Source organism: Ursus americanus, chromosome 34 (genome assembly GCF_024610735.1).
Source record: "Ursus americanus isolate L20-20 chromosome 34, mUrsAme1.1.p, whole genome shotgun sequence".
NCBI lineage: Eukaryota > Metazoa > Chordata > Mammalia > Carnivora > Ursidae > Ursus > Ursus americanus.
The window spans coordinates 9,796,633-9,821,474 of NC_142160.1; the positions used below are offsets into that span (position 1 = coordinate 9,796,633).

The window sequence follows — 24,842 nt, forward strand, 5'->3', positions numbered from 1 at the left end:
ATTATCTGGTTAATTCTCCCAACAAATCCGGAAGTCTGTATTTATCTCCATTTTGTCCTTGAAGCTCAGAAATGTTAGGTCACTTGCCCAAGATAACGGCGAGGAAGCCGTGAGGCCAGGATTCAAACTCAGGGTCATTGTTATGCTCACAAGAAACTCACTGTAACTTGCAGCAACATGGTAGACAGGGCAGATGCCACTCAGCCCCCCTCCTGCTGCACACACATGGAAGTGCTAGAAAGCACAGCAAACGTTTGCTGTAGGAGAAAGGGAAGCCCCAGGTCCCGGAGAGGAGGAGAAAAATCCACATCAGAGTGATAGCAGGAGCTGATGCCATGGCAGCCGTCCCAAGACCTGCCCATTAGAATTTCAAGACTGCACAGGGGTCCTGGAGGCTGGGGGAGGTGCAGGGTGCTGGGACCCCACACAAGACAGGAGACGTAGAGGGCAAAGTGGGGCTCTGAATATGCCCCTTGCATATAGGGCTTGAAAAGCTGCTACCCTGTTTATGAAAGGGGGTCTAGAAAAATACTGCCAGTTGTCCAGAGAGGTGGAATGAAAGCTTGCTAAGAGTCTGGGGCCATCACTAGGAAAGAAAAGCACTTTAAGAACTGAAATTCTAGGCTGGCGCCCCACGTGGGTATGAGTTACAAATTTATACTCCTGGGCAGTGAGGGCTCCAAGGTGAGAAATTAATTTAAAAAGCAACCAAGGTAAGTGGAATTCCCAGGGCTTGGACAGAAATTAATGTAAAGTTGCTTTAGAGAAATGCTTTTTCCGTCTGGGCTCATGGGCCACCCACAGAAAGAGTGAGCCTTGCCAAAGATGAGCTCACAGTACAATATCACAAAGCATAGGAGGAAAACAGTCATCACGGGGGAGGACCAACAGATGCCACAAGCAGGAGAAACAGCCCAGTAAGAATTCGAGATGACAGAGCAATATGAAAGACCAAAGTTAATAGGGAGATGTGATTAAAAAAAAAGGCATAAAATTCAAGATGAAAATAACTGGAGAGTATGAAAAAAGAGATCAGGGAAACTTCAGAAAAGAACCAAATGGAACTTCTAGAAATAAAAATATAGTCACTAAGATAAAAAGAAAGATCCCAATGGACGGGTTAGAAAATAAACCAGACACAAATGGAGAACACACGAATTATATGGCAGATCTAAGGAAATCACCGAAGAAATTTTTTTAAAATTAAAAATATAAAAAAATGGTTAAGAACCTGGAGGTAGAGGGACGCCTGGGTGGCTCAGTCAGTTAAGTGTCTGCCTTTGGCTCAGGTCATGATCTCAGGGTTCTGGAATGGAGCCCACCCAGCACGGGGCTACCTGCTCAGCAGGGAGCCCGCTTTTCCCTCTCCTTCTGCCCCTCGCCCCCCACTCATGCTCTCTCTCTCTCTTGCAGATAAAAAAATAAAATCTAAAAAAAAAAAAAAAAAGAGCTTGGAGATATAACGGAGATGCCCAACCCACATCTGAATGACTCTCTAAGGGAATGAAACATAAGAGGCAATATTTAAGGAGATAACAGCTGATAATTTTCCAGAATTGCAAACTGACACAAATCCTCTCATCGACAGAAACAGATCCATACGGAGCTCCACTATGGTGAAACCGCAAAGCGTCAGAGAGAAAATCATTACAGCTCATTGTGTTGACCTCACTTGTAGACAGTTAAGCCCAGTGTGTTCACGGTCTCCCACAGAGTACGCTACGTACCAAAGAAGAAAACTCATATTATTTAAACATGATAAAGTCTTGCTTTTTATTTCATACTGTGCTGCCTAAGGGAACTTACAAATCAACAAAGCTTGAAGGGACACCATAATGGTTGAAACCTAGCTGGCCTGCAAAAATTGGTAATAATTCTTTATTACCCTGCAGGTGAATGGGATCCTGGTGATCAATGTGGTTTAAACTGTTTTCCCAATAGCAGGGGTAGATCTGGGGTAAGTCATGGGGCTACCCAGGCCTTGTGACCCAAATCCTTGGTATTACCACTGAGCACATTTTCAGGATGACAGCCGAAGGTGAAGTGGGTAGAATGTGGCTACAGGACAGGGGAGAGCTACCTGGCCTAGGCAAAAATAAACCCGTGACCACAGCTTTCTTACACAATTAGCCCCTGGCAGAAGGATTTGATTTAACTCCACCAGAACCCAAAAGCTCCCCTCTAACTGGATCTTCGCCAATCTTTTAAGTTTGATGTTAACTGATGCAAACTGTAGGATATCTGAGGTTGCGTATCAAGTGTTCAAGAAAGGGTGGGAAGGGGAGGTGTATAATCTTTGAATCCTAAGAAATCACCATTATCCCTTATGTTTTTATTGCTTCTTAACTCACAGTTACGAGCTACGGCCATTTGTAAAATAAAATCAGCTTCAGGATGACTTCAGGCCTGGGTTTGTAACACTGGCAGATGACAGGAGGCCTGCAGAGGCTGACCGCATCCTTGGGAATGTCTCTGAAAACTAGGGGGGAATTAACTGAACTCCCCAGTCTTTGTGCTCAGAAGTCTAAGAGCTAGCGGGTGTACTCTGATTGTGTACCATGTGTCCTGGACGTGGTTAAATGCTTTCCATGCTCGGCGACTGGGGTAAAAGAAGCCAGTGTGGTGTCTACCTGGCTCTGTCTCCCGGGACACGTGCCTTCGGAGTTCTGAACCACCTGCTCTTTGAGTATTTTTCAGCTCAGACAGCAGACATGTGAGTGAGGAAGACTTCAGGCAATTCAAGCCCCAGCCACTGTCTGGGTGCCACGGAGAGACTGGGCAAAAGCCACCTCGCGGAGCCCACCAGCCCCTAGAACCACACACGTGTAATAACTCAATGTTGTCATTTTAAGCCACTAAGTCTTGAGGTAGCTCGTTGCACAGCAATAGATGAAGTGTTTTACAAAGACAAATATATTAATAGGTGAGGTGAAAATGATTTGTTCGATATGAGAATGATGAAGTACTAGGGAGTTTATATTCCTGCCCCTGGTTTTTCACAGTTCATGAAAGATACAGAGACGGAGTGCCCTGTCCTGGGTCACTCACCTGCACGAACAGCAGAGTCAGGTGCACGCTCAGAGACCTGCCTCTCCTCGGCTCAGGCGTCCCTGGCCGCAAACCTTACAGAGGCACCCAAGTCACGGGCGGACTATGTCTATATTTAAATCAGATGGTTAAGTTTCTGTTTCCTCTCAAACTGATCTGGTCTCTGCCCCACCAAATGATGTGACACCGATGGCTCACTTAGTATGTGCCAAGCCTTGTTCTAAGCTCTGTGTCTTAACTCATCGTATCCGACACTGGATCTAAGAGATAGTTACGATTATAATTCCCATTTTAAAGTTGGAGAAACAGAGGCCAGGTAACTTGCCCAAGGTCCCACAGCTAGTTAAGGCACGGTGGGTCCGTGAGCCCCAGCAGCCTGGCTCAGGAGCCCACACTCCTAACTGTGACACCACGTACTCCCCCTGGGAAGACACTGGCCTTTCCAGCTAGAATCCAGGCATATGGCCTTGGTCTCAAGTTGAAAGTGTTCTCTCTGGAGCCCCAGTTTGTAGTACTCTGCCTTTCTCAGCTTCTTCCTGGTACCCCTTTAGCAAACCTCCCCTCAGGGCCCAGTGAAGAGATGGAACTTCTGGAATGGTGAGAGTCTGACAGCGATACTGGAGAAGCTGAAGACTGGACTCCCGCCTGCCCTCTGGGACTGGGCTCCAGGCCCTTTAAGGCAAGGAAGGAGCTTTTGGGGGCAGGGCACCAGGGGCACAGGTTGCCTCCTGCAGTGGGTGTGAGAGAGCCAGGGCTCCGCCAGGCACCCCTCCCCGGTGGTTTTCTCCAATTCAGCCCCCACATTTCCTCCCTCCCCGGGCGGCCTCACCCAAACCCCCGACCCCAAGGGCAAGCCTGTCCTGAGTGAAGACTTCAAATCGTGGTTCGGCCACTTACTTGCTGTGTGACCTTGGGCTGATTATAACTTTCTTCAACCTCCTTCATCTATAAAGTGGGTTTACGGGGATGAAACGGTGTCAGGTGTGTGACGACCTAGCTGACCGGCGACTGCCAGGGAGGGCTTCACGGTCAACACTGCCTGCTTTTTGGGAGCGAAATAGGGGTTACAGCCCAAAGAAAGGCATCATCCTGTGTGCCCCCCACCACTACAGGACGCAGCGCTGTGGGGGCAGGGAGTGCACCCCAGGGCAGACCAGGGGCAGGATCTTCCTGTGGTCCCCTCAGAGGTTGGGTCTGTGTGGCAGCCTCCCTCACAGAAGGTCCGGTGGCCCTTTCTCCTCCTCCTAGTGCCAGATGTGGGGGGGTGGGGGCTACAGGCTAGGGAAGGTGTCCAGGCTCGCATCTGACACCTGGAAGCAGATTCCTAGAGTCCAGGCAGAGGCGGGTGTTTCACCAGACCAGACTCATATTTGAGTCACATCACACTGGCTCAGGCCCTGGGCTTCTGTCCTGAAGACTCACAGAGTCCTGCAGTTCCCATGTTTCTATAATATTCTCTAATTTGGTATCAGCTCCAGCAACCCTCTGGCATGATGACCCCTCTCTGAGCACGGACCAGCCCTGAGGACCAGCTTGCTCAGGAGACTTGGGGGTTGGGGTGCGCTGAGAGAGAAGGACATGATCACATTGTAACAAAAATGGATTTTGGGGGGGGGTTTAGAATCATTACAGGAGGCATGAGGGAGGGGAAGAGCCCTGTGTGTGTGTCTGGCGGGGGGGGGGGGGCGCGTACGCACCCGCATATGTGCCTGATGTATAATCCGTTCTACCTGGCTCTCAGTTTTCTAGCATCCTTGGCCCTGATAAGGTCTCTGTGACCCTAGAAAAGGGACATAGGAAGTCAACAGAGGAAGTCATTCCTATGTCCCCCGTCCTGAGCAACCCCTCACAATATTTGAGGCTTTGCTTTCCTGTTACATATTCAAATCTCTTCCTGCCTCCTGCTTCTGTTTCTACCTACATGATATACATTTGGTGTTCCTTTGGCCGCTTGGGCAAATTCTCCCTCCCTCCTCTTCACAGACCCTCACTGCAGTCTGCAAACACCACTGCTCCACGGGCCGTGTCCCATCTCTGTGACCATACGTGTGGTAGGAGCCTGTCCGGGTGTATCTGAAACTACTTCCCCTAAAGACAACTCATGATGGAGGTGCCGTGGAGGACATGGTCTTTTATCTCAATATAAAAATAAATGTAAGGATCACTTAGTCTATGTAAGACTGAGAGTGTTCAGATGTTATGGACTGAATGTGTCCTCTGCCCCCCACCCCCAATTCCTTTGTTGAAGCCCTAACACCCCATGAGATGGTATTTGGAGGTAAGGCCTTCTGTTCAGAGGCATTTTGGTGTAAATTACCGTGGGGATGGGACCCACAGGGTAGGATTCGTGCCCTTGTCAGAGAGCGTTCTTCCTCTTCCTCTCTCCACCCCGTGAGGAGGCTCTGCCAGCACCCTCATCTCAGCCTCCCCTGCCTCCAACGCTGTGAGAAGTAAACGTCTGTTGTTCCAGCCACTCAGCCCATGGTATTTGGTGACACCAGCCTAAGCTAAGGCAGATAGGTAAGAAAAAAATTTAAAAACCCAGATGGGCTCTGGTCGCACCGTCTAAAACAGCTTGAAGTAATTTGGGGAGCAGAAGAAAGAAACAGAATGGGGTATCTCGCCATCTTGGCTTCTGAAACCTGGAGGTGTTTTTTTTCTTATGGCAGGAAAAGGCTGGAGGGGGTCAAGGTCCCCACCTGGCAACTGGCTGAGGAGCTGCGGGACTGGCTGGCTGAGCATCAGCCGCCTCGGGCCGGCCTGCCAGGTCCTCTACGGTCTGTCCGGTGCCACGACAGCCAAGTCCAAGGCCACAGTCTAAGGCAGGACCTCACTGCAGGGCACCTGGCAAGTGTAAGCTTTCACGCTCAGCAAAGAGGTATCAGAAGACTCACAATGTTCACCTTGGAAATCTGGGCTTATCAACCCACTGCCCAAGTCTGCCGAGCAGTGGGGGCTCACTCACAGGAAAACCCAAGAGCTGTCCCACCCCCCCAGTATTTTCCACTCTTGCATCACCTTGGCTGTCTGTTGGAAGCAGAGAGTGGGCAGGAAATACCGGGTGCAATAATGTGACAAAATATTGATTTTGTTCATTAAAAGCCTGCAACTTGCTCAGGGGACTTGAGAAGCAATTAAGCAACTGGGGGGGGGGGTCTGCTTGCCTCCTGCTGTGTTGAGGGTCTGATTTACAGACTAGGGAACAAAGTTGTGTCTCCTCTTCACAAGCCTGCTTTTACATTTCGGTTCTGTTCAGAGCCCATCTGCCAATACCACTGTCTTTCGTCTCTCCTCTTGTCCTAGCAGGCTTCCAGAACACGCTGCTCTTACTGACTCAGAGGACCCCTGAGTTTTTTGTGGTCTGTTGCTTTACGAGGCATGGCTCCCTCTTCTGACCGCCCCCTTTGTTCTACCTAAATATTCAAGACCAAGTTGAAGTGAAGGCTTCCCCAGCCCTCCAGCCTCTGATGGACCGTCCCTTTCTGAACTCTGCAGCCCTGTATTTCCTGCACTCCTGGCAGTGGCTAGTGCATGCAGCACTGTGTTCCTATTTGGCCATGCACATAGGGGTCCCGTCGGGAGCAGAGGGATTCTCAGCTCCTGTATTCCCACAACTGATATCCTACCCGGGTCATACTCTATCTCATTAAACATTTTGGAGGTCCTTTCAGAGGGTCAGAGAGACCTGGGCCACTGCCAACTTCAGGGGCCTTCAACCAGAACTTATTTTATTTCATTTTATTTATTTTTTCAAGATTTATTCTAGAGAGAGAGAGAGTAAGCGCAAGCCAGGGGAAGGAGCTGAGGAAGAGGGAGTGAGAGCATCTCAAGCAGACTCCCCACTGAGCATGGAGCCCCACATGGGTCTCAATCCCAGGACCCCAAGATCATGACCCGAGCAAAAATCAAGAGCCAGATGCTTAACCAACTGAGCCACCCAGGTGTCCCCCGTAACTAATTTTAAATGAAGATAAGTGGAAAGGAAATAGATCTTTAAAAATTCCCGCAGTATTTTCTAGTGTTTTGTTTTGTAAAAATGCACTATTTACTAAAGAAAATGCAGCTTTTGTGCAATGTCAGAATTGCTATCAAATTCAGGAAGCAATTCAAATCCCAAAATATTAATAAATATAATGTCTGTGTCTATGCCGTGGGTGTGTATGGGTGTGTGCACACAGACTGAGTGTGTCTCCATACGCAGCATGTTTGCAAACCTCTTAGCGAAGCCTGTGGAGAAGGAGGGATATCTCATCTTACCCAACACTGGCATGCAGATGAGTTCTCAGTGAATTTAGCAAACTTTCACTTTTAGCCTCCTTTATTCCTCATCTGTCACGTGAGGTTATTCCTACACTTGATGTGCTGCTCTAAGGTTGAAAAGAAATACTGGTACACATTATCCTGATGTCATGGGTGAAAGGTCATCACATCCTTCATAATCACTCATTTTAGGGCCACAGAGACCCCACTGAACCCATCTCTACTGCAATAGTTTGCAAGACGTTGCTCAAAGACCCACACCTATGCAGCCGGAACAGGCCACTCCTGAAGCCAGTCCACAGAGGCTTGTCTGACAATGGGAACTGCCAGAGAGATGATACTTTTGAAAAAGCCCAGTGTTAGAATTGCCTTCACCAAATTTGAGGCAGGGTCTATTCTTAAGATTTGAAAAATAAGTTACTGAGTGATATTAAAACTTCTAAAGCCAATGCCAACACCCTCTTGGACTTGAAAGCATGGTGGACGGTCAGCACATGGATGGAGGTGTGGCCTATGTGGTTCAGAAGATCTGGATTTGAACTCAGCTCTCCTACTAACTAGCTGTGTGACCTCAGGCAAAATCATGTCCCATCTCCAAACCTCTGTTTCCCTTTTTTGCAAAACGAGGCTGGTTTGATGTGTGAGGCACACACAAGATGATAAACATGAAAGCACTTCACGGTTTGAATGTCAGTTACTTAATAGTACGCATAAGGCCGGTCTCCTGCAGAGGTTCCCTGGCGTGAGTATGCATCAGAATTCCCAGAATGTTAAAACCTAGACTGCCAGGCTCCACCTCAGGAAATCCCGATTCAGTAGGTCTAGTTGGTGCCCGAGAAGTCACCTTTCTAGCAAGTTCTCAGGGGATGCTGTAGCTGCTGGTCTGGGGACCCCACTCTGAGAACCACTGCTCCTTCCCAGCCATATTCCCTCTTACCGCATTATGAATTCCTTAAAGCATAATCTCAGCTTGTTGTGATGTCGATAGAGCTTTGGGTCAGCTGGAATTTCGGCCAAGAACACTTGGGCTACTTCCAGTGGGCCCTGATGGAAAAAGGAACAGAACAATATGACATTGGAAAGAAAATTAAATTACTTGGGAGAAAATCTTGGATCGACTTCTTAGTTTGGACATTTAATTCTGGCGGTAGTGTGACCGCAACAAAAAATCAAGGAAGGTACTGAACTTCTCAGGAAACTTTGATTTCTTAGGAGTCTGGAGATTTAGGAGAATACTCAGAAGTATAAATGTATTTTCTTTTCTTTTCTTTTTTTTTTTTTTAAGATTTTACTTAATTATTTGATAGAGAGGGAGAGAGAGCAGGAGCGAGGGGAAGGGGCAGAGGGAGAGGGAGCTGGACAGACTCCCCGCTGAGTAGGGAACCTAACACTGGACTCGATCCCAGGACCCTGAGATCATGACCTGAGCCGAAGGAAGATGCTTAACCAACTGAGCCACCAGGGCACCCCAAAAAGTATTTTCTTAATCAAATGCTATACTAATAATAGGCTCTCCTTTGTATGTAAAGGTAATACTACTGCATCACAGGGTATGTGCTTTGAGTTGCTTTTCTAAAATTGAGCATTGTCTTTTTTTTTTTTAAGATTTTATTTATTTATTTGACAGAGAGAGAGACAGCCAGCGACAGAGGGAACACAAGCAGGGGGAGTGGGAGAGGAAGAAGCAGGCTCATAGCGGAGGAGCCTGATGTGGGGCTCGATCCCGTAACGCCAGGATCACGCCCTGAGCCAAAGGCAGACGCTTAACCGCTGTGCCACCCAGGCGCCCCTGAGGATTGTCTTGCATCATCCTTCTATATTCACTTGTTGGACTAGTTGTGGGCGCCATTTTGTGTAATTGCTGGCTTGTGTCAGAGATACACATAGTACACGGTTGTGGGTTCATAAAGTCTTCCATTTTCCTTAAAGGATTGGGACTTAAAGCAAAAACTTCCTAATATTTTCTGATCTTGGAAATAGAATAGTCATTTCTCCTGTGCTATTTCTGCTCCTTTGATATTATCTGAACACAATTTTTGCAGGGAAGTCCAGCTGTGCTGAGTGAGGAAAAAGTCATGATACTCATTGGTTTTTGAGTGGAGGTGTAGACAAGAGCAGATCTGGATCTGAAATTAAGGGTGAAAGTATGAAGCTAGTACCTCCCTGTATCTGAGACATGTTTAGTTACATGCTGAGTTTGGGAGTAAGGATTCTAAGGGGTAGAGAGAGAATATCTAGCTTGGTATGAAGTGGCCCAAGAAGCCTGGTCCCTGGTAACTCCTGGTTGGCAAGGTCCTGGCATGCTGGATTGGTCTGGTGACTGACCCAGGGGCTGCATGTTCTAGACCCTTTCTTGTCTCTCCTACAGACATTCTTAGATTGGCCTCAAGCTCTGCAACAACTCTGCCTAAATTGGGCATGACTCAGCCCTCTGCAACAGAACCCCAGATCTGCAGCGTGCTGCCAGGTCTGGCCTCAGAGTGAAGAACTCTCTGTGAAAACAGTACTCCTTACACGTGGTCCACTCATGTCTAGGACTTCTTTTCTTTCTTTTCTTTTCTTTTTCCTTTTCTTTCTTTCCCTTTCTTTCTTTCTTTCTTTCTTTCTTTCTTTCTTTCTTTCTTTTCTTTCGTTTTTATCTTTTAAGACTTTATTTATTTGAGAGAGTGAGCAACAGAGAGAGAGCACAAGGGGGGTAGGGGCAGAGGGAGAAGCAGACTCCCTGCTGAGCAGGGAACCCAATGCGGGGTTCGATCCCAGGACCCTGAGATCATGACCTGAGCCCAAGGTAGGTGCTTAACCAACTGAGCCACCCAGGCACTCTTGGGACTTCTTTTCTACCATGGTTGTTACATGAAGAGGCCTCCTCAAAGTCTTCTAAACCTCACAAGTGTTGGGTCTAATTTATGTGTGGATCAGATCCCTCATCAAACTTACGGAAGGAGGGCGTAGACATACAATGAAAACCAAAGTGACAAGGACGGGAGGAGCTGCCAGCAGCTGATTTTGCTCACCTGATTTACAGTAGCTCCGACAGAGCCCTGCAGCACCATCTGAAGCATCTTGGCATCAGGGGGCTCCTGGTGAATGGCAACGGCTAACTGCAGGGTCTTCTTCTTCATATCTTCGATGGCAACTTCAATTGGTGTCAAAACAAACTGAACATAAGACATAAGTGCAGGGAAGTCATTGTCTGGTCTTGTAAGTCACAGACAAACCTGGGGCTATGATGCACCTGGATTTGAAGAGGCAGGTAAGGAGACCTTCAGAGTATTTAGAATACTCTGGATAGGTTAAGAGGAAGGAAAGACCCACCATTGCTTGAACACTTACTGTGTTCGGGGAACTTTGCGGATATTTCTCATGGACTCCTTTAAACCACCTCTGTATTCTCTCCATTTTACAGCCAAAGAAGGATTTGCAAGGTTAAGGAAGTGGCACAAGATGACACAGGGTAGTAAGTAGGGAGCTCAGAAATTGATCACAATGATGTCTACATTCAAAATCCATGTTCTTCCTACCTTGTTAAGTTTCCTTTCCAATTACTGAACAAGTTACTTGACTTATAATTAGAGAAGGTATTAGAAGTACACTCAAGGTTGTTGTCCCCACCGTAACATATGATTTTGGCATCATTTGTACCTTCTCCAACGCACCCTGAAGGTGAATTCCCGGTTAACAGAATTCTCTTAAGGGTCAATCTGCTAGTTGCCAAGTTCTGCAGGTTTGGGGTAGGGTCCTTCTTGAATGTTGTAGGTGGAAGTATACCCCCCCCCCACTTCATATACTGAAGTCCTAATTCCCAGTACCTCAGAATGTGACCTTATTTGAGATAGGGTCTTTCTGGAGGTAATCAAGTTAAAGAGAGGACATTAGGATGGGCCCTGTATGATGGATGTCCCTATAAAGGGAGGAAATTTGGACACAGGGACACATGTCAAGGGAGAGAATGTGAAGACACAGGGAGGAGACTGTCATCCACAAGCCAAGGAGGGAGGCCCAGAACATATCCATTCCCCACAACCCTTGGAAGGAACCAACCCTGCCAACATTTTAATTTGGTCGCTAGCCTCCAGAACTGTGAGACAATACATTTCTGCCGTTTCAGCCATGCAGCCCGTGGTCCTTTGTTACAACAGTCCTAGTGATCTAACACACCGGGGTTCTCCGGGAAGGGAGATACGGCCAAGAAATGCTGTGAGAATTCTTACAGGGACCATGTGCTATGCCTACCTGTCCTAGTGTTCAAAAGTCCATAATAATAAGAAATATAATAGATGCCTTCTAACCCAACCTCCTCCTAACTGAGTCACTCATTCAGGATTTCTTCATCCACGAAGCTCGCTCTCTGATGTGGTAGCTGAACACCCTAGCCGGTGGGCAGTGAGCTCAGTCACTTCTGCTCCTGCCCCTTGAGGCATCCGTTCACCACAGTTCAGCTCGGTGCGTTCGGCAACTTGATGATGCCTGTTACGCCTGTTATTTTAATGACCTCATCTAATTAAAGAATGCACAAACTATGAGCTGTGGGTGTGGAAAGAAACAGAACTGTTTCTATGAACACCAAGCTGAATGGTGGGGCAAGGCATCACGAAAGTAAGTCGCTGTAAAGATTCCTGCCATATCAGGTGTGCAAGACAACTGTAAAAGGCTAGGGGCAAGCAAGTCATAAAAAACCAGAAGGACTCTGCCCTCATATTGTTTAGCAAGTATCTTTAAGCTCCTCCTCTGCTTTATAGAAATGAAAACTGAAAATTATGGACAGTGTATTAAGGGTGAGGCTTATTCTAGAAGACAATGCCGAGCTGTGATCCGCCAAACCCAAATCACAGGGAAGGCTGGGGCCCTATATAAACCGAATGACAGAGAAATGTCCACATCTGTATTTTAAAGTAGAATAAAATGTTTATACTATGTCTAGTTTTAAGACACTTTCTTGATCAGTCCTCTTACAATGGATTCAAAGTCTTCTACTGTACGTAGACCCAGAGAAGAGAAAGGGGTCCTTGCTGTCAGTGTGTAGATGAGGAAGTTCAATGAAAATAAGTGCCTTGGGCCATGTCCCAGGAGGAATCTGGGACTAGAGGCCAGCTGGTCTCCTTGCCTGTCTTGCATGGGGCCCTTCCTCCAGCTCATCACCAACTCATGCGGATACTCGCTTGCTGTTCTGGTCTCTGTTAACTAATCACACAACTCTGTCTGAATCACCTGTAAGCTTCCAAATATATAAAAATTCAATATTAAATATTTAAAATTTAAATATATATTTCATATAAACATATCATGAAAGTATACATGTTAAATATTGTCATTTTGTCATTCTATTTATGTTAAAGATATAACTTCAAAATGTAAAATATTTAAATATAAAGTAATGCTACGAAATGCGTGGCTGCCTAAATGGGATTCCCTGGCGCCGTCAGAGTCACGGGATAACCCCCAGGATACTATTTCCAGTGTGTCCCTTTCTTTGGTTTTCACTCCAGTCTCCCAGGAAGGAGCACGGAGAAGGTGTGTGTGTGTCATCCTGGAAGGAGACTCAGCATTCAGGGGTGACCTCAGTCCTGAGCCCGTTGGCTCCAGGGGCCATTACCTCTTCCTTCTGGATGACGCTGATCCTGGTCTTGATGTAGGGGAAGGCGTGCATGGTGGTGAGGACGGTGTTCCGCCGGTACTGCTCGTGCAGCTCTCCCCGGGGCCGCCCCTCCAGGGTGAACGGGGTGGTGTACATGAACCGTCGCAGATTGAAATTCTTCTCAAAGTATGTTACCCTGTCTTTCATCTCATACTCATCAAAGTAGGGCTCCACGAAAGTGATCTGTATGTAGGCCTGAGGGGGAAAAGGGGGAAGGAGGAGATGAGCTCGTCCGCAAGCCACCACCCAGGATGCACTGGGGAGGCATGCTGGGACACAGCGCCACTGCTCCACCCCTGGGCCCGTCCAAAAGCCACAGAAGCTGAGCACGTCAGGCTGATGTCTGGCCTGCTCCGCACCCCCAGGGAGACAAAGGGCTGCGGGCGAGAAGGACAAGGCTGCGTGCCTGTGTGAAGTCAGGTTTCCAAGCTGCCCCTCCACGCCGACCTCACTGGTCCCACTGACACTTGGTACAAGAGTTCGCAAACTGCTATTCAGAACAGACAAGCTTTCCTTTTTGGAGCCACCACGACCACTACCCACTTAGGAGAATGGCCAGGCTGAAGGCGAGTGACAATCCTGAGCATGGCCAGGGATGGAGAGGTGCTGGAACTTTCACATACCGACGGTAGGAGTGCAGAGCGGGACAGCCCCTTCTAACGTTGGCTAGCCACTCCTTACACAGATAGATGACACTGGCCATCCGATCCCTGAACCCCGCTCTGACGTGTGTGTCCAAGAGAAGCAAAAACTCACCTTCACACGCCTTGTCTACAGCAGAATTCATAATAGACAAAAACCAGAAATAACTCAAGCGCGCCTCCTGCGGGGGATGGGTAAACAGACGGTGGTACGGCCAGATGACAGGACGCGAGTCCGCAGGACAAGAGAACGGACTACTACCACACGGACGACTCCCACGTGCACTGAGCAGTGACAGAGCCAGACTCACAGGACTGTGTGCTTGCGCTTATGATTACAGGGTTCCATTTATACGACCTTCTGGAAAAGGCAAAACTACAGAGACGGATGGCAGATCAACAACAGTCAGGGGTTCAGAGCAGAAGGGAGAGGCACGGGGAGATATTTGGGGGTGATGGAACTCTTCTTGGTGGTGGTTAAACGTGTTTGTCGAAACTCACAGAACTCAACACCAGGAACGTGAACGTCACCGCACGTACTTCATTTAAAAATCTGCGTGCACGTACACACACACACACACACACACACACACACACACACTGAAGAAGGGCACTTACTAAGAAAGAAGGCATCTTTAAAAAAAAAAAAAGAATGACAGTGACCACAGTCTTTGTAATACCACCCGATGAAAAGGGTGGGGACGTCATTGACCTCAGCCCGTAAATCACTATTTAGTGTGATGAACTCCGGCTGTCGTTCTGGGTTCCGCCTCTCATCTAAAACTCTCAGCACCTGCCTTGGGCATTTTAGAAGAAGGGACAAGTGTACCGTGTGTCAGGGACGTCACTGGCGACTGTTCGCGGCATGGGCTGTGCACGCCTATCTTCCAAGGACCTCCGACACCTCTGTCTAAGCCTAGCTCAGCTCTTGCCACACTCACTACCTTAGGCCTTGACTAGGGAAGGTGTCTCAAGTGAGCAAGTCTTCTGAAATCTGGAGAAAAACAAATTCTTACGTTTGGTCAGTTCCTCCCTACTTGCATCATCTCCTTAATATCCTGGAGGACAGAACTGAGGGAACAGTTTGGACTCTTCACTTTCCAGGCCTGCCAGATGGCAAACGCTCCTCTGGCCCCAGCGTTTCATAAATACCTTGAACTTGCATTATTCCCAGCAGCTTAGACGGCCTCACGCACACATCTGTCTATGAGGTGGGCTGAGCGGGAGGACAGCACCCGTGATACATTAAGGAATTTATCTAGTCTTTGTCTGCACTTGCTGGCACGCAGCTTCCAAAACCCTTGGAATGTCCTGAGGGATAGGAGTGTCTTTGTATTTTAATGAGGTGACCCAAGCTTGGTGGGTCCCAGGATGAGGGCTGGTCACCCAAAAGACCAATCATGTGATTAGAGGGTTGAGACTCCGGGCTGACTTTGGCCTCAACTAGGGAGGGGAGGTGGGGGCTGGAGACTTGAGTTCAGTAATGTGGCTCCTGAGTTAATCAGTCGTGCCCGGACACTAAGCTCTGGACAGCAAGACTATATGGAGCTTCCTGACAGGTGAACACATAGACGTGCTGGGCAAGGGCGGGGGTTAGGGGACATGCCCAAAGTCCACAAGGAGGGGGCATGGAAGCGCTGGGGTCCTTCCCAGACCTTGCCTTCTGTGTACCCTTTATCATAAAACTGTCATTGTCATAAGGCACTTTCCTGAGGTCTATGAGTCACTCTAGTGAATTCCCTAACCTGAGGGCTGCCACAGGAACCCCCAAATTAGTAACCATTTGGTCAGATGTGCGGGTGGCCCGAGGCTGGTGTCAGAAGAGAGGGCAGGGCTGTGCAGGCCTTTGCCCCTGCCACAGGCTCACGGTGGGGAGTGTCCAAACTGGATGCGGCACACCCAGCCGGGGATGGGACAGAATACGCTCTCTGTAAAGGGAGGTCACTGAGGTCCAAGCCCTTCTCATCATTCCCCCAATGTCACGGGGCCCTGCATGTGGCCAGAAGAAATTCCTGCAGCCTAGAGCAGGGTGCCATTAAGCACTGGCAGTGAGAAGTTTGCATCTTTTCAGTATGTTTGAAGTTGAGTGTAAAGTTTGCATAGAAAGGCAATAAAGAACAGTGATCAAGAGGACAGACCCTGAGCTTGGGTCCTGGCTTGGACACTTGCGTGATCCTGGAAAGCTGCTTGACAATTTTGTACCTCAGTTTTCTCATCTGTAAAATAGGAATAACCACACCTACTTCAAAGGGCTCTTGGAGGATGAAATGAAGTGATGCACACAAAGGGCCTGATGCAGTGCCAGGCACACAGTTGGTGTTTAATAAATGGCAGCTCTTATGGTTCCTGCCTTGGAATATGGTTTCTTTAAGACCTAACCATATAATAGTTGAACCCTCGACAACAAAGTTTGGTCACATTTAAATGACTTTGAGAGCCCAGACAGAGGAGGTCATATTATGTTTTGGGGGTAGAACGAAGGGCATCAGAGCCTGAGGGTGATTTTTTGCAAATTTCTCCATACCTTGTTAGGATCCAACTTGGTTTTGTCCACAGGAGCAGAGTCTTTTATCACTTCCACAAATTCCTCACCGAAACACTGGCCATAAAATCCCTAGGCAAGAAGAACCAACAGATGATAAAGGTTATTTTAATGTAATGCAATTCTCTGTGTCTCAGAAATGGAGTAAGTTTGAAACAGTGTAAGGAAGAATTTGCTCACTGATTATTGGAAGTCTTTCTGAGCTAATGAGGCAAGTTAGCATTTCTGGAGACAAAAATAAAAACATAAGGAAGTGCAGCATTGCAAACTGATGGCTGCTTCCCTAAAATAAGTGTGCTTGACCTCTAATTCTACCAATGTCTTCATATTTCCCGAAGCAGCTCCAGGGGAATGGCACTATTTACTTCTGGCCTTTTGTGCCCTAGGAACTTGGAGGTCACTCACTAGGCTTCCCAGAATGTGACAAACCACATTTCACAAGAAGACAAATCATACATTTCTAGTCCTATGGTGGAGAAACATATTAGGGAACCAAGCGGCCTGGGGTCAATTGCTAGTTTTCCTTCTCATGAGCTGAATGACTTTGGGCAAGTTACTCAACCACTCTGGGCCATGGCTTCTTTGAGTTAAGTAGGAATTAAAGTCTCTTATTTTCCAGGGGTGGATAGCATAAGGACAATTTGGCAACTAAAGTGTTTTAAGTTTTACAGCCATGAAAAAGCATAAATTCAAAGCAATACAAGCAGGCGTAAGGCATGAATTGAAATAAGTGTCAGCACTTCAGGGAACCCCAGTTACTCAGAAGGTTTTGTTTGGAGGGCACGCCTTGACTTTCCTCCTGAGTTCTTAGTGCTTGGCCCTTTCCATGTCTGCTTTTCTCACTTTTCTCTAGGCTGTTTTCCTTTTTCTCCATCCTTTCCTCTAGGAATATGCTGCTTTTTTCTATGACATTATGGATCAAAAGTAGACAGCAGGTTGGAGTTGGGGCTTCCAGCCTACGAGATGGGACACCGACTCCGATGAGCTGCAGAGGAGGGCTCCTTGGACCAGCTCAGCAGCAAGAGCTCACTGTGCTCATGGTGTGGCTACTGTGAGCATCTCTGTGTCAGAAGGGGGATGTGTTGTCCGATGATACCAAAAGGATGACTACAACACTTCCTAGGGATTACTCAGTAATTTGGCCAGATTCAAAGTCAAGGTAATAATCTTAAGGCTGAAAAACCATTACTAAAATTTAAAGAGTGACAGGAAAGCACATGACATCAACTGACTTTTGGGTAGTCTTGAAAACAAATACTCACCCTATAAATTCATAAATTTGGACAAGCAAATGCAGAATCTTAGGGAAAAATTCTCCAAATCCTGCTTTACCTTATGATCTCACCTAATACCTTCACATTATAAATGCAATGTGAATAAATTTTTATACAGATCAATGACAAATCCATAATTGGGGGGGGGGCAATGACCCACTCTAACTTGCGTTCATGAAGTATACATTGTCGAGCACTTTTCTTACCTCTAGTCTGTGAGAGATCTCAGGGAGCTTGGTAATAGCAGGCTCTTTGTAAATAAATTCCTGCTCATCTAAATCCCCAAATTTGGATCCATAGAAACCAACTCGGAAGTAAGTCCCAAACATTCTCTTGTGACCCTAGTGAGCAAAATAAGGTCATTTTTGAGGATCTATAGGCTTGGAAAGGGCAAGATTCTTCTATTATTGTGTTATAAAACATTTTATTTATTTATTTTTTGAAGATTTTATTTATTTCTTTGACAGAGGGAGACGAAGCACAAGCAGGGGGAGTGGCAGGCAGAAGGAGAGGGAGAAGCAGGCTCTCTGTGGAGCAGGGAGCCAGATGTGGGGCTTGATCCCAGGACCCTGGGATCATGACCTGAGCTGAAGGCAGAGGCTTAACCATCTGAACCACCCAGGCACCCACAAAGCATTTTATTCCTATGGCTAATATAAACCGAAATCACGCCTTTAAAAAAATGCAATGTTTATGGAAGAAACTTCGGAAATAATAAAAAAAGAAAGAAAGAAAGAAAGAAAGAAAGAAAGAAAGAAAGAAAGAAAGAAAAGAAAGAAAGAAAGAAAGAAAGAAAGAAAGAAAGAAAGAAAGAAAGAAATGCCATGAAAGATTTCTAGGACTTCTTTGAAGTGAACTTTAAAAATCCTCACATTTCCTGGTTGTGCAGTCATCCAGGTGCTTTCTTTCGGTCTGAACTGTCTGAACCCTGGTTCTCTACCTATTCCCAGCCCCTCTCCATTGGGTAGGTAAGAGCGACAGCAATGATGTGCTCAAGGCAAATCGCTCACTAGAGAGGAAGCAGGACTAAGGATCTCTGGGACGGGGTCACCTGCTGCCAGGTAACAGGACCTGCTGGCCAGGCTCCCCAGCTACCTTGCTAATGATGCTGTCAAAAGCCTTCTGTAGCTTGTCGTGGGTGGAGGTCAGCTTCCGAAAGTCTCTGTGTGCTTCCAGGATGGGAATGACCAGCTTGTAGACCTCATTAACCGTCTCGTACAATCCTCCCTTGGAAAGAGAAAATCAACAAGAATTTAATCCAGGCGACAGTTAAGAAGAACATCCAGAGTTCGTTATGTGGTGGAGGATGGATTAGTAATGGGCGCCACAATATTTTACAGAGTAAGAGTGATGTCTGGGCTTCTCTGGGACGGCCGGAGCACGCAAACGGAACTAGACATGCGCTAAATGGTCCTATATGATGATGTTAAGTGGGCAAAAGGGTTTCCAAGGAATAAAAACAGGAGATTGGCAGCAGGGGCACGTAACTACTCAGGAAGGCAGCTCTGGCATAGTTAAATGTCATCAGGGGTCACCCTTAGCCAGATGTTTGATGCATGCCTAAAAGGAGTTGGTAGGATTCTAACTAGTTCACTTTCTTGAATTTTAGGAAAAATGGAAGTATATTGCTCTTTCTCTGAGTCCTGAAATGGAAAGCAGAAAAAAGAAAAGATAGTTAAAACAAAAAATACATAGAGGTCGTAAGGTAGGAAACTTGGAAATGAAACGTAGAAAAGAAAGAAAACTATACGGATGAACATAAAAGTGGATTAGCTAAACATAGTGAAGTGTTAGATATTTACTTGGCTTACAACTGGGGGGGGGAGGAGTGGGGTTATTAACATGAAAATGGGCAAGAGACTTTCTCCACTACCCTGAATCGCACTTACTTAATCTACCTATTTTTTTTCTCTTATCAGGAGTGTGTAGACCCAGACTAGGCAAGTGAGGGGAGTCTTAGTGGTTTGCCCTCCCACCGTTCTCTGAGCTGGTCCTGCTTTGCGCCAATCCTGAGGACTACCTAGTTGTCAGAAAGACAGCCGGTCCATCTATTCCCTCCCTCTCCTCCCAGTGGCTCCGCCCCAATATTTTTTTCCACCGGAGGGAAAACGAGGGAGTGAGAACATGCCTCATCATTTGTGGTGTAACCCTGGGCAAGCCATTTCACCTCTCTGTGGCCTAATTTCCACCCTATTAAATGGAAATAATACAGTGTAACTGCTGTGCAGCCGAAGAGCCTGCCATGAAAACCAGAATATTGCAGTGATGAAAGGCTTTCTTGGCTCCCAGCAGAACTGATGCAATTTGCATACATCAAAGTCATCTGGGGCCACCACCCCCCCCCAGCCCTGCACAGCCCAGCAGGAGGTGCGCCCGGCTCGGGGTGAAGACTGGCATTCATGGCGCTGGGAGTCTGGCCCACGCGGAGGCCCCGGGACCCCTGTGAGCACTGACCGTGCTGAAGAGTTCAGCGGCGTGCTCCAGGAGGCCCACCAGGCCGCTCTCGGTGAAGTACCGGCCCGAACACACACCGTCCTCATCGGGTGACAAGGTGTCATCGGAGACCGCAGACTCCTCCAGCACGTTGGAAGAAATGTTCTGAAAGAGATCCCAGTATAAGCCCAGAGAACAGGGGGACCGGACTAACAAAGGGTACCAGAGGAACCCAAGATGGGGCACTGAGCCAGCGTGCGTTCAAAGTTCCTCACAGAGCCTGTGATTATAGAATGTCTCTAATTCCACCCACAAGACGCTCTGGCTGCCATTTATTTTGAAAGGATACACTGAGCAACTGGTCTTCAAAACTTACAATTTTCTTTTCTTTTTGACCTTTAGGACATACACAAAGGACACTCACCTCAGTGTAGGAACAACTGAGTTACTGTCATGAAAGACCCTATGGGACATCCAGCAGGGGTCATGGTTTTTAAAAAGGCAAAGACCAGGGGCGCCTGGGTGGCTCAGTCGTTAAGCGTCTGCCTTAGGCTCAGGGCGTGATCCCGGCGTTCTGGGATCAAGCCCCACATCAGGCTCCTCTGCTAGGAGCCTGCTTCTTCCTCTCCCACTTCCCCTGCTTGTGTTCCCTTTCTCGCTGGCTGTCTCTCTCTCTCAAGTAAATAAATAAAATCTTAAAAAAAAAAAAAGGCAAAGACCAATTAACAGCTAATGAGACTCGTGCTTCAGCAGCCCAGTGAACCTTGGAGGTGCGTTGCTACTGACTTGACTTGCAGGTGAACAGCCATATTATACAATAATAGCCAACGAGAATGTCCTCTTGGTGGCCATGTTGATGGCAATGCAACCTTTATTGTTATCTCCCATTTTGTTCTTTTTTTCAAGATTTCCTTTACACAAACCATAGAGTTTAAAGTCTCCAGCAGAGTGCAGTAACCAGGGCCCGGGCTAGGATGAACCAAGTGAGAAACCGAGGGCACAACCTTTAGAGAGGCATTCAATCCCAGGGTCCACCCAATCTCAGGAAGTGATGACTCTGAACTTGCTTGACCCTAGGAGTGAGTGCTTCCTTACATTCTGCCCCTTAGGCGCCTCTTGCCTCACCCCAGCTCTGGCCCTTGCAGTGACTCTCATACTCTTGACATGTTAAAAGTCTTTTTTTTCAACCTGTCTCACAGCTGTGGACGAAACGCATATAGCGCGTAAAAGCCATGGGATATCTTCCCAGCTTAGAGATTGCAAACAGGCAGCACACATGCCACTCCTTCCCATTCCTACACTGGTAGCAGGCATAACTAATCAACTATAGCACCATTTCCCTTGAAGTTTAGATATATAGTCAGTCCTTGAACAACACTGGTTTGAACTGCACGGGTCCACTTATATGCATTTTCGAAAATATACTGGACTCTGAAACTAAGAATACTCTACATGTTAACTAACCGAATTTAAATAAAATCAATTTAAAAAATATATTGGAAAAATCTTTTGAGATTTGTGACAATTTGAAAAAACTGACAAACCGTGTAGTTTAGAAATACCAAAGATATTAAGGAGAAGTTAGGTATTATTGTAAGAATATATCATACATCTAGCATACAAAACACAGGTGAATCAACAGTTTATGTTACCACTAAGGTGTCTGTTCAACAGTAGGCTATTAGTAGTTAAGTTTTGGGGGAAGTTGAGTTATCTGTGGACTTCTTTTTTTTTTTTTTTTTAAAGATTTTATTTATTTATTCGACAGAGATAGAGACAGCCAGCCAGAGATAGAGACAGACAGAGAGAGGGAACACAAGCAGGGGGAGTGGGAATGGAAGAAGCAGGCTCATAGCGGAGGAGCCTGATGTGGGGCTTGATCCCATAACGCCGGGATCACACCCTGAGCCGAAGGCAGACGCTTAACCGCTGTGCCACTCAGGCGCCCCTATCTGTGGACTTCTGACTAGGTGGGGGGTGCCCCTGTGTTGTTTAAGGGTCAACTGTATTCTCAAAATTCACGACCAACTGACCAGAGTTGGCCTGTGAAGTAAAATGATCTGCTTCCTGGCCTGGTTAGCAAAATCAAGCGAATCAACCTTAACAATCAAAGAAAAGAGCTGTCACAGTCCTCTATCTTCACATCCAAGATTTTAATGTAGTTTTAGGAATATAGGAGGCTCTCAGAATCTCTTGTGACCAGTCTTTTTTCCAAACCCGGTCTTTCTATTATAATGTTTCCAAACTGGAAATAACAGAAGGTCCCAGGGATTCAGTTGAAAGAATCTAATAACTTGAGAAATGAGTGCTATGAGAATTGTATGCAATTTTCTACAGGTAGAGGAACAGATCTGAAGTAATGTAGCTTTCTTAGCTGTAACTAGAGGGAAAGGATTCTGGCAGACTTCCCTGGCTTCAGAATCAGGGAGGTAAAAGTCAGAGCAGGATCTGAGAATGTATCCATATCTACATTTGTGGAATAAACACGGCAGTCTGGGGCATAGAATTTCAACGAGCTCAGTGCCTTGGAATTCAGTGGCCTCAAAGTTATTTTCCTTGCACAGAATTATTTATCTCCTGTTTATAATTCTTTTCCAAAAATTCAATTTTATTGGAGCAGAACGAGGTTGAAAACTAAAGCACACAGCATTTGAGAAGTCAACTCTGGACATCTGTTGTTAATGCTGTCCAGAGGTCCTTTATCCTTTTGTAGAGTAAGGCATCCTGGGGAACCATCCACAAGTCCAGGTGCAGACCTCTACTCTGGCCCAGCCAATCAGAGCATTCCATTTCTCTGGCCACTCTGATTGGCTCAGGGATGAGCACATGAGCCTGTCAGAACCAATAAGATGCACTGAGACTTTCTCAGCAACTGCTAGAAATGAGCTATCTCTCTATTCTCCTGGTCTTGAACCTGGGAAGGCATAAACCTAAATACTTCTAGTGGGCATGGGAAGCCCGTGCAGGATAAAGTCGATGTACAGGAAAGCAGAGACAGGAAGTGGTGACAACACTGAGGTCTGATGACATGGTTTGCGTCCCTCCTTTCGGTTTGGTGGGTGCTGCTCCCAGCTCGCCTCCCTCATGCAAGCTGATAAATTCCATTTCCACCCTAGGTCAGTCTAGGTTTGGTATTCTGTCACTTGCAAGCATACATTTCCAAAAAGATTTGGTATGTCTCCTTCGAGGGAAAAGAATTGGCTCAAAAGCAACAACATGATTTGGCTTCTCTTCCGTAGCCGAGAACACCTACCTCACCGTGTTCTGTGTATCATGAAGACCTCATACTTTGCAACTCCTTCTGCTTCCCCCTTCACCTTCCTGGTCCTTCTGAGCTTCCCACGACCCCCAGGTTAGGTCAGATTATAAACACTCCTGGCATCTTGTACCTCTTTCTTACAGCATTTATCATAATTGTAATTGAATAAGGAATAGAATAGTTAGATGATGCCGCTCTCCCTGGCTAGAAGGTAAAGTTCATGAGGACACAGTAAGTGCTCAATAAATATCATCTAGAAGAATAAAGGAATGGATATAGAGATATGAAAAATAGAGCTAAATGTTCCCCTGTAGGGACAATGTGGAGGTTTTCTGTTGGTTCTAGAATAACTGCTCTATCTTGCCTTGGCATGGCTTATGATAAGCAAATCAAATGAATTCTAGGAGAAATTAGAATTCTCAAGCTTACCAAATATGAGAGTCAATAATGAAATGCCATTAATATTTAGGTGACAAATATCCAAATAGAATATAGTAACAGTCAAAAAGGCATAAAAGAAAGATATGAAATAGTTCAGTTAATAAAGCATGGAAAGAGGATGATATGATTCAACATTGAGTAAAAAACCCAAAGATTTTCTGGGAATTGAAAGAGTAGCACTTAAAATATTTACCCTTGATAATATCAAACGGCCAAAATAAATGTGATGAAAGAAGCAGATACATATCAAATTACTTTTGTAACTTTCTTTGCTTTTATGTGAATGAAAATCAGATGTGATATTTTTATGCTTTTTGGATAAGAATTTCATTTTTGGCCTTTATAACACACATTTCTGAACTGAGAACAGAAGTGATTTGCTGAGGATGAAATGTTAGAATAAATATTATTGTTACCGAATGCCGTAAGAAAGGAGGGGTTAATAATAAGAAGCAAACAGGTGCACAGGTGAAAGAGTTCAAGGGAATCAGAAGCTCCTGGCACCCCCAGCAACGGTTTCAGTGACTTCTTTGCAAAGCCTGGGGAAGCTACTCTGAATTGTCCTCTCCCTCTGGTTCACATGGCCATCGCAAAATTGTGTTGAAGAACAATACTGGAAAAAAGCCTTTTATAAAACCAGTCATATAGATTCAAACAAGGATAATACAGGCACTTACAAATGACTGTGAGTCTGGCTTGAAAAGGGCTCTGTTACCGTACTGTATTGTTCGTGGTTTCAAGGGGAGTCATTTCTGCAGATTATCTCTCTTACAAAAGGACTCATAAAACTTTTATTTTCTCTAAAGACTGTATTAAACTATTCAGCAAAAGCTATCCAAGTGGCCATTGAGCATCCTAGCCCTGAGTCAATTTTCAGACCTGGTAGACCATTTCCCTTTGCTAACTGTGGGTAATATTCAGCTTATCCTAAGAAAGTACTGGTTCAGCTCCCTTTTGCTCTTCCCAGGTCAATGTGGTTCTTCCTCGCTTTGGGACTGAAGTGTGGAATGCTACAGAGTTGGGCCATGTGATCCAAGGAATGGGTCGTGCAGGAAATCATTTCTCTAGTGTCTGGAAAATACTTTCCCAGTTGTCAATGTACTGTGCCAAATCTAAGTCTTTGAGAAAGAGTTTAAGTGACCTTAGAAAAACTGCTCTCTCAGTTTTGTCATCTGTTAAGTAGGAGTCATAGTCCCTTGCCTATCTGCCTGCTTTACTGGTGGATGCAGAGGGTCAAATGAAATCATGGATCTGAGTGTTTGGGAATGCCCAGAGTGCCTGTCAACTCTATATTTATTGTAAATAGTTA

The 24,842-nt window shown here is 46.3% G+C and overlaps 1 protein-coding gene across 8 annotated transcripts in view; it reads right to left on the reverse strand.

The window, feature by feature from the left end:
- The window catches only part of DOCK8 (dedicator of cytokinesis 8), a 318,437-nt gene that overhangs the window by 101,697 nt on the left and 191,898 nt on the right, over positions 1–24,842 (reverse strand). For all 8 annotated transcript variants that reach the window (XM_045772361.2, XM_087858754.1, XM_087858753.1 and 5 more), the window contains 7 exons: positions 19,855–19,998; positions 18,496–18,627; positions 17,607–17,741; positions 16,109–16,198; positions 12,902–13,138; positions 10,323–10,466; positions 8,246–8,352 (listed from right to left, as the gene is read on the reverse strand). In XM_045772361.2, coding sequence (XP_045628317.2) covers positions 8,246–8,352; positions 10,323–10,466; positions 12,902–13,138; positions 16,109–16,198; positions 17,607–17,741; positions 18,496–18,627; positions 19,855–19,998 — 989 coding nt within the window. The remainder of the gene's footprint in view (positions 1–8,245; positions 8,353–10,322; positions 10,467–12,901; positions 13,139–16,108; positions 16,199–17,606; positions 17,742–18,495; positions 18,628–19,854; positions 19,999–24,842) is intronic.